Source organism: Seriola lalandi, unplaced genomic scaffold, assembly GCF_002814215.2.
Source record: "Seriola lalandi dorsalis isolate HSWRI2012SDOR001 ecotype SW California unplaced genomic scaffold, Sedor1 jcf7180002054932, whole genome shotgun sequence".
In the NCBI taxonomy this organism is placed as follows: Eukaryota; Metazoa; Chordata; class Actinopteri; order Carangiformes; family Carangidae; genus Seriola; species Seriola lalandi.
The window spans coordinates 455,976-465,686 of NW_019525484.1; the positions used below are offsets into that span (position 1 = coordinate 455,976).

Sequence of the window (9,711 nt, forward strand, 5' to 3'; positions counted from 1 at the left end):
GGGGAGGGGGAGGGGGAGGGGGGGTGCTGGCACCTGAAGGGTTCTCCTCTGTTTTAAATCATCTCTGAATGAAAGTTCTCCGACACAGAGACTCAGAGGCAGAACTCTCCACTGATCCTCTCCTCTCAGCCTTCTCACTTTTATCTGTGTGTGACCCAGATCTTTCTCTTATTCACACTTTCTGCCTCCTCGCCTGCTCACTTCACCTTTTTCTGCATCCGTCATTCGGTATCTTTCACTCCTTCATTGCCCCTTTCTCTCTCTCTCTCTCTCTCTCTCTCTCTCTCTCTCTGCACAAACATTCCTGTCCCCACAAGTCATCTGACCACCAGGCTCTGATGGAGGAGATCTGCTCTGTGGGCTATTCGTGGAAAGAGGTCTGATAATGTAAGTGTGTGTGTGTGTGTGTGTGTGTGTGTGTGTGTGTGTGTGTGTGGAAGCTATAATGACACTGTGGGAGAGACAGATGACAAAGTGCCAGCTGACAACAACCAGGTCAGGACCCATTTGTGTGAAATCCACCTTTAGCCGCCGTTCGACCCCCCTGAACGGCCTCATTGAATCACAGGCTGCGAGTCACGACCAGCAGAGGCACCAGGCGCTCGGACTTTCTCATGTACGACCCAGCAAAAAAAAAAAACAACCCTCATATCTCCAGGTTAGGCCTGTATGTAATTATAGTCCATCCATCCATTATCCATACCGCTTTATCCTTCTAGGGTCACAGCGGGGCTGCAGCCAATCTGATATCGCCAGTGTATCACAGGACCGCCATCTAGAGACAAACGGAGCCGCCTCGCTGTGAGGCGACAGTGCGAACCGCTGCGCCGTGTAATTAAAGTAAATGTATTACAGCGATGTCAGTGGATAGCATAAGGTAGAGCAGGTTGTCCACTAATCAGAGGGTCAGCGGTTCGATCCCCGGCTCCTGCAGTCCACATGTGACTAGAAGAAAACAGATCAGGGCCGGTGCATCAAAGGCCTCCTGATACTGTCGTACTGACCTGCGACAGCAAATACGTTTCTGTCATCAACAAAATGAGGAAACCGTCTTAATTAAAGTGGCTATGTAAAACTACTTGGTTAGGTTTAGGGGGAGAAGATCGTGGCTTGGGTTAATATTAGTGCTATAAAAGATATTTGTCCCACACACACACACACACACACTCTTTAGTGCGGGAGAAACAGTCGCAGTGGCCCTCGCTGTGAAAACAAGCTTTGGCTTTTACACTTTCTACAAGGCTGACTGCTCCGGAGATACGAGGTTCTTTCGCAGGACTCTGTACAGTGTTACGTGCCCCCTCTTTCCGAGCGGCTTTTATGTAAGTGCTGTTGGGTAAAATCGGCTCGAAGCTGAGGAGGAAGAGGACGAAGAGAGGGCTATTTTTGGGCGATTCCCCGCTGCCCTTGTAATTTGGAAAAGGTTTATTGAAGGAGAGAGAGAGACAGAAAGAGAGAGAGAGAGAGAGAGAGAGGGTTGCTGTTAAATCTCTAACTGTGAGCTATAGGATGTCATTAAGCTGCTCTGCCTGGCACTGCTCAGTGACACACACACACACAAACATCACACACTTACATGCACAGGGTCTTAAGCTATTATGGTGTTGCTGGTTCTCCTTTTGATCCTCACACCATTCTCTCCTATACACACACACACACACACACACACACACACACACACACACACGTGATCTGTGGTTGCAACTGCACAGAAACATGAATGGACGCTCCGGGGCCTTGAAACTGATGCTCCATTTATACCTGAAAGGTGACGGCACCTGCGGAGGTGTTGATTATCTTGTCAGAGCGGAGAGGCGGAGTTTCCTGTGGAACCATGACCCCCTCCCCCCGTCTGTCCTTTATCGTGCTGCAGATGGCTCGTGTATAAAGTGTGGAGAGATGTTGATGGAACATGACTGTGTGAGTTCCCGGGGAGAGAGATGCTGAAGAATGAACGAAGCCTCGAGCAGAAACAGCGAGAAATGTGGGAAACACGACAACTGTGGAGGGAGGGTTCAATGTATGAGCAGCGCCACATGTATTTACTGTATTCTGCTGTTTATTTTCTAACTACCCTCTGAATCTGATCTCTGAATCTCCACTCGCATCTCCGATTTGTGCAGTTTCTCATTTTTCTCTCCATCGCCAGAAAAGAACGTCAACACTGTGATTCTGCAGACTTGTGTTGGAGTTAAGGAACAATCTTTTAATGCGGATAAACTATAGCTTACGACCGATTGTTGGTGGGTGGTTAAAACACGTAAGGTTAGAATGAAACTGTAGACATCGTCTGTGACGGGAAGCTAACTCCAGCATGAAAGAATCAGACAGGCTATTAGAGATCTTCACAAAGTCTGAAAATGACCCTCGGTACAAACCTGAGCGGACGTGCATGAATGAATTTTGAAAGAGAAACGTGGACCGGAGCGCGGGAAGAACAGACCGGAACAGACCTGAGAATAATTAGACCTGATCCGGAAAGACCCGAAGACTCGTGTTACACTCAGACAGAACTAGTTTGCACGACGTGTTTTTTCCGATGATGTCAGAGTCCAAAAATAATTGATCTGCTTCACAAACTAATTTATGGAAATTATTTTTCTCCTCCTGCAACGATATACTGTATGTAACTGTTATTTATTAGCACATGTATTTTTGTATAATTCGGACCTGGTCTGACTCAGGTCCAGAGTCGGGTCTGGTTTTCCCATGAAGACCTCCACATTGTTGACTTCCATGCAGCTAAAGATTTCTGTCTTTTCTGCTGCAGGACACTAATGTCAATAGTTTAGATCGATGAGATGGACACGCTCAGAAAAAGATTCCTACTAGATACAATATTGATGAAATGCACGTCTGCTGGGCTTGTGGCCGAGTCTGCTAAATAAATAAAACCTATTAGTTAATCATTTTAAAGGTTCCATATTATATAGAGTGGGATTTCCAGGTGTAGTGTGATTATAGATCAGGTCTAGCTTCTATATTAATAGTGTGAAAGTATCAAAGCCTCAGTCCACAGAGAAATGCACACAGCCAGTATTCAGAAACTGAGCCTTAAAACCAGCCGTCAGGACTTCTGCAACTTTGTGATGTCACAATGAAACAGTCATCGCCCTCAGCACGGTCCACTTGGTTTAAACCATTTAAAACCTTTAAACCCATATTTTGGTATTTGGTATGTTCCAGATCCTAAAAAGTGACGGCACTTGTGGGTCATTTTATCCTATTTCACGGTCGAGGGTTTGATTTTAGTTTCAGCTCAGAAGATTTAGTGGATGCTGTTAACATTTTTCAATGAGGTGCTCCTGGGAAAATGGAGGGAATGTTTCCTGTTTGCATTGAAATAACATAGTGACAACAAATGGTGCCTGACTCACTGACGGTTAAGTGAAGGTAACGCGTGTGGTGTGTGTGTGTGTGTGTGTGTGTGTGTGTGTGTCTCTGTGTTTGTCCTGCAGACGGAGCTGCTGACAAACTGGGATCCGGCTGCTGTTTTTAACCCAGTGTTTTGACTACAGGACGGAGGCTCCAGGCAACCGCTGTGAGACGGACTGAACGACTGACTGACAGCCACTGATGGATGGACGGAGAGCGGCAAAGTAGAGGACGACTCGTACAGTGAAGTGAGGCAGAAAGGGGGAGTACGCATTTTATGGGAAAAACACGCTCGCTGCGCTCCTGTTCCCATTTCGCGTTTTCCCATCCAGCGCCACGTATATCCGTGGATCGCCAGTGAACCAAATTTAAAACCTCTGTTTGGTGGTTTTCATTAAACTGTCATGATTCTGTTTGCCGGTGCTGTCAGCAGCCGGTTAAACGGGCAGAACGGCAGTAAAGGTCTGACTGTGAGGTAGTCTGCCGCTCCCTGCCAGTCTTTGAGGCGGTGTGTGCTGTGATCGTGATGATAATGGAAAATACAAACAAACAGGTTCGTTTTCTCGGCTCTGAACCAGAGCTGATCTGCGAATCTCATATTAAACTTCGATGTAAATCAGGCGTGGATCAGCTCACACCGGAGCGCCGTTATCGCCATTTCCTACATCTGGTTTTACATCTGTCTCACTGTTTTACTGTCCATAACGGCCTTACTAACTTATTGTTCTACATTCAGTCTGCTTGCACATGTACACACACACACGATGTGCCATCTGTAATACTGTGGTACTGTTACACCTTTTACAGCGTATGTCTACCACACTCTCCCATCATGCCCCTGGAAGGAAAACAAGACTCTTTTTTTCTCTTTGAAATTATTGTTATATAAAGTTAGTAACTCAACACTGTAATTATCATTATTTTCCCCTATGATGAGTTTGGGGCTTTGTATTTATGCTTTCCTGTTTAATTTTGAAATGATTTTCCTTGTATCCAGTTACCCTTGCCTCCCTCTTGTATTTAAACGCTGGTCTTACACCAACAGACTCACATTCTTAGATTCAGGCATATGATTTATGTGGGGAAAATAAACAAACGTGCTGACCCTTATTCCACTAAAATTCAACTTGCCGTCAGACGCCAGTGTAAATGTTTGTGGCTCAGTTTAATTCCTCTCTGCTAATGAAGCGTGCCACGGGACGCAGACTCAGACTTCTCCTGCGTCACAGCGCTTTAATGTGTGTGAGCAGCTTCATTCTGACGTCCCACGACAAACCGAGCTGAAACTTTAAGTGCCGCACAGTTTGCTTTAATCTCATGTTGTGTTTTTTGTGGCTGCGCTTCTCTTTATACGCGGTCAGGCCGGGTCTGTGTTCATTATTATTATTATTTTTTTTTTTTGTCAGAACGTTCACAATAACTGCTTATCGTTCCTGAGCCAGATTATTAGACGAGGAGTCACATTACAGTCGTGTAAACAGCTTTATTACTTTGATGCTTAATTCAGAGTTTTGAAAGGAGCCACGTCGCCGCCGCCGCCGCCGTCGTCGTCGGTGAAGCACTGAACAGCTGAACGCTGACGGGGGAATTACTGCCTGTGATGGACAGACAGAGGGAGGGTGAGGGTGAGTTGAGGAGGAGGGAGAGACGAGCAGAGGGAGGGAGAGACAGGGTGGCCAAAGGCTTTCTTATAAACTAAAAGTCACTGCTTTGACCTTTCGACAGTCAACATGTCCATCAAACGTCACGTGTCCTTGAGCACGACACTGAACTGTTCCCCCGCTCTGATTCACTGCCTGGACAGTGTGTCGTTAGCAGCTCTGCAGTGCAGCCGGCTCCGAGGCTGAGGGCAGGAGTGCCTCGTTTTTTTTAGTATGTGCTCATATTTTTTCAGATAATAATCAGCCCCAACCCACAGTCAGACACTCAGGTTAGAATAATCTGTGGTGTACGTCTCAAACAGCAGAGCTTTTTTTTTTTTAGTTTTGTGGCTACTTTTGCCCACCTCTTTGATCCAGACTGAAATACCTCAACAACCGCCGGATGGATTGTTATGAAGCATTCACGTTCCCCTCAGGATGAACTGCAATAACTTTGATCTTCTGCTTTTTTTTCATCTAGCGCAAATCATCAGGTCAAAAATTTAAATTCTCCAACACTTTGGTTTATGACCAAACACCCACAGACATATATGCGTAGACGCCGTATCGGCTGCTGGATCTTACGTCAGCATCGCCGCCATATTAGACCGGGCTAGACTGGCCTCCGTTTCCTTTTGACCTCAGCTCGTTAGTTTCCTTTCTTCTGTCAAGTTTCAATATCAAACCACGAGGTAAAGATAACACCTGCAGAATATCAGTCAAGTTTTTACCTCAATTACTTTTGATAGTGAAGAGCTGAAGTTAAAGAATGTGGAGCGACTTTCTGGATGAATTCTAATCAGATTTATAGACGTTGATCGTCAGTAGATCAGACATTATGATACCAGTGCAAAGTGTCTGTGTGACTCTGAGAAGAGGTGACGTGGCGATGCATGTGGCAAATTGTGTCAATTATGTCAAGTTATATTAATTTACATCCAGAGCACTTACATCGTTTGGAATGAGGAGCTCCTGAGACGTGGTTTGGGAGTTGGCTTCCACCCCTCCTGAGAGAGAGAGAGAGAGAGAGAGAGAGAGAGAGAGAGAGTTAAAGTGATGTAAAAGTGGCTGTAAATAAACCTGTGAAAGAAATCTGCAGGAGAAATTCAAGCTTGTGCAGACTTTGAAAAGATTTGTATTTGTAAAAAAAAAAAGACTGTGAATAAAAACTGTGAACAGATACAAAGTAAGTCAGTGCTCAAAGTTCCCACACTGTGTGGAACCCTGAAGTGACGAGAAAACAAAATTTTGACCTAATTTTTTACACCAGAATCAGGAAACACCTGCCCACTGATTGGATTGTCACTGTTCCTCCTTCCCTTCCTTCCTTCCTTTCCTCCTTTCCTCCCCTTCGCTCCTCTCCACAGGCGGAGGTCTGGTCACATCGAGTTAAACCAACACTGCTTCTAATAGAGTGTGTGAACATCTGCTGGAAAGTGTGTGTGTGTGTGAGAGAATTTGCCACGACTGATGAGTTCTGTACATGGGACATAATGGAATAATCAGCCATCCATATCCCCACATGATAATTTGCTCTTCTTTCGCTCTCTGCTGTGCGTGCCTGGTTAGCATTTGTTTGAAAAATGACGTGACAAAGCGGCCGTGTCTTTCTAACAGTGAGGGTGTGTGTGTGTGTGTGTGTGTGTGTGTGTGTGTGTGTGTGTGTGTGTGTGTGTGTGTGTGTGCCTCACACCAGCTTTATTTGACATGTTCTGCACTTACAAAAAACCTCCACAACCTGAGTGACTTTGCTCAGTGTTTGTTTGTATTTAAAGTGATAACTGAAGAACTATGTTCAGTGTCTCAGGATTTCACACTTTATTATTATTATTATTTTTATTCTGGATTGTACAGTCTCTTTCAATGTGAGCTATAACTTAATTGGTTTATAACAAAGATCATTGTTATATCGCCTAATGATTCTGTACAGGTGCTATAAATACCCATAACTGTTCTGCTGCTGTGTGAAAACCACGCCAATGTGACACAAACTGCGCTTGTATTTTGTTTTATTTTGGTTACTACATGACTGCAGGTTTGAATTTATCACGTGATTGTTTTTCTTTTTGTTTCTTGAGTTTTTTTTTTCCTTTTAGATTTGATGACTGTATGAGAAGTTTTAAGAACATGTGGATCATTCACTTTGCCAGCAGAGGTACAGTTTAAGTGTTTGTGTCATTGCAGGGATTTTGTTTTTAAAAAAAATACATCAAATCAATGGTGAAAAGTTGTAATAAAATACAGTAAAACAGAAGCACGTCGTTTTCAACATGCTAACAAATCGTTTCTGATGATATGTAAATATCCTGTTGCATGAACACATGGACAATTTACAGTGACAGAGAAGAACATGCTTCAGTCCTCTGTGAATGACAGTAACGCTGCTGTCCTTGAACAAGACACTGAACCCCTGTCAGCTGCAGCTCTGTAGCCGACCATGACCTCTGACCCCTCTGAAGAGGAGGGCGTAAGAAGAGGAGATCTTGATTAGGTGCCACAGAAGGAGCTTCGCCAACTATTAATGATTCATGAGCAAACAGTGGACTGAGACAACGCTTTGTTGACTCTCAAAATAACTCAAAGAAAAACTGTTTTCAAACATATGTATGACATCGCTCACTGTTCTGATTGTTGAACAGTCTTTAACAAAAAAAAGAAAGAATGAAAACCAATTACACCTTTGATTTTCACCTTGTAGTCAATTAGCAGAGTTCAGAGCAGCGTGCAGCCTCGCTGCTGCAGCCAAAAATCCACAGGCAAAGTTTGACTTGAGAAGCTGCTCCACAGTCAGTGTGTGAGCCCAGCTGGATGCTGGGAATCAAAGCTGACACACAGGGATTATAATGCAGAACTGTAGGCTGGAGTCATGATTATACAAGGATTATTATCCAATATGAACTTAAAACGACTCTCACAGCACGAGAGGTTGATGTGACAGGGAGATGAATTCAAAGCCAGTCTGATAACGTTAATGTATTTTTACAAATATCTTCTGTGTGTGTTTAAATGATGAAACTCAAAGTAATGACTTACTTTTTGAGTGAAAATAAGGTTTTTGAATAAAAGTATTTTTTTCTTTTGCTGTCTGTGGAGTTTTTGTGTCAGAGGACACAAATAAAAAAAATAAAATAAAAAAAGAGAAAGAACTGTGACAACAAAGTGACTTCAAAGTCAACAGTGTTCAGACTGAAAACAGATCAGCTGCTGACAGCCTGTCTCCGCTGCATGACACACACACACACACACACACACATCCATGTTTTACTACCTTCATAGAGACCCTATCATTGACATGCATTGCATCGGCCCTTGACATTTTACGCCTTAATATACTATGTTTTTTTGACATTTTTATAACTTACTATACTGTGATGTTTTTTTGACATTTTATGACTAACTATACTATGCCTAAGTAAAGTTAGTCATAAAATGTCAAATAAACATAATAATATATTAAGCCATAAAAATGTCATAGTATAGTAAGGGATAAAGTGAAAAAAAGACCTTACTATAATATGTTGTTTGTTTGACATTCTATGCCTTACGATAATATTTTTTTATGGACTAACTATACTATGATGTTTTTAGAAAATTTTATGTCAAACTATACTATGACGTTTTTTATGGCTTAAAAAGTCATAAAAACATCATAGTATAGCAAGGCATAAAAAGTCATAGTATAGTAAGGCATAAAAAGTCATAAAAATGACATAGTATAGTAAGGCATAAAAAGTCATAAATAGGTCAAAGTATAGTAAAGCATGAAAAGTCATAGTATAGTAAGGCATAAAAAGTCATAGTATAGTAAGGCATAAAAAGTCATAATATAGTAAAGCATGAATTGTCATAGTATAGTAAGGCTCAAAAAGTCAAAAAAAGTCATAGTATTGTAAGGCATAAAAAGTCATAAAAACGACATAGTACTCTAAGGCATAAAAAGTCATAAAAAGTCATAGTATTGTATCGCATTTAAAGTCATAAAAACGTCATAGTACTCTAAGGCATAAAAAGTCATAGTATTGTAAGGCATAAAAAGTCATAAAAATGACATATTATAGTAAGGCATAAAAAGTCATAGTATAATAAGGCATGAAAAGTCATAAAAACGACATAGTATAGTATGGCATAAAAAGTCATAAAAACGTCATAGTATAGTAAGGCATAAAAAGTCATAAAAACGACATAGTAAAGTAAGGCATAAAAAGTAATAAAAACGTCATAGTATAGTAAGGCATAAAAAGTCATAAAAATGACATAGTATAGTAAGGTATAAAAAGTCAAAAAATGTCATAGTAAGGCATAAAAAGTCATAAAAATGACATAGTATAGTAAGGCATAAAAAGTCATAAAAACGTCATAGTATAGGAAGGCATAAAAAGTCATAATATAGTAAAGCATGAATTGGCATAGTATAGTAAGGCTCAAAAGTCATAAAAACGTCATAGTATAGTAAGGCATAAAAAGTCATAAAAACGACATAGTAAAGTAAGGCATAAAAAGTAATAAAAAAGTCATAGTATAGTAAGGCATAAAAAGTCATAAAAATGACATAGTATAGTAAGGTATAAAAAGTCAAAAAATGTCATAGTAAGGCATAAAAAGTCATAAAAATGACATAGTATAGTAAGGCATAAAAAGGCATAAAAACGACATAGTATAGTAAGGCATAAAAAGTCATATAAACGTCATAATATAG

At 41.5% G+C, this 9,711-nt stretch overlaps 1 protein-coding gene across 1 annotated transcript in view; it reads right to left on the reverse strand.

Annotated features, from left to right (window-relative positions):
- The window catches only part of pcbp4 (poly(rC) binding protein 4), a gene marked incomplete at its 5' end in the record, with an annotated part of 16,230 nt that extends 10,204 nt beyond the window's left edge, over positions 1–6,026 (reverse strand). The window contains one exon of the mRNA XM_023393262.2: positions 5,967–6,026. Within this exon, the coding sequence (XP_023249030.1) occupies positions 5,967–6,026 (60 nt within the window). The remainder of the gene's footprint in view (positions 1–5,966) is intronic.
- Positions 6,027–9,711: the final 3,685 nt, after the last annotated feature.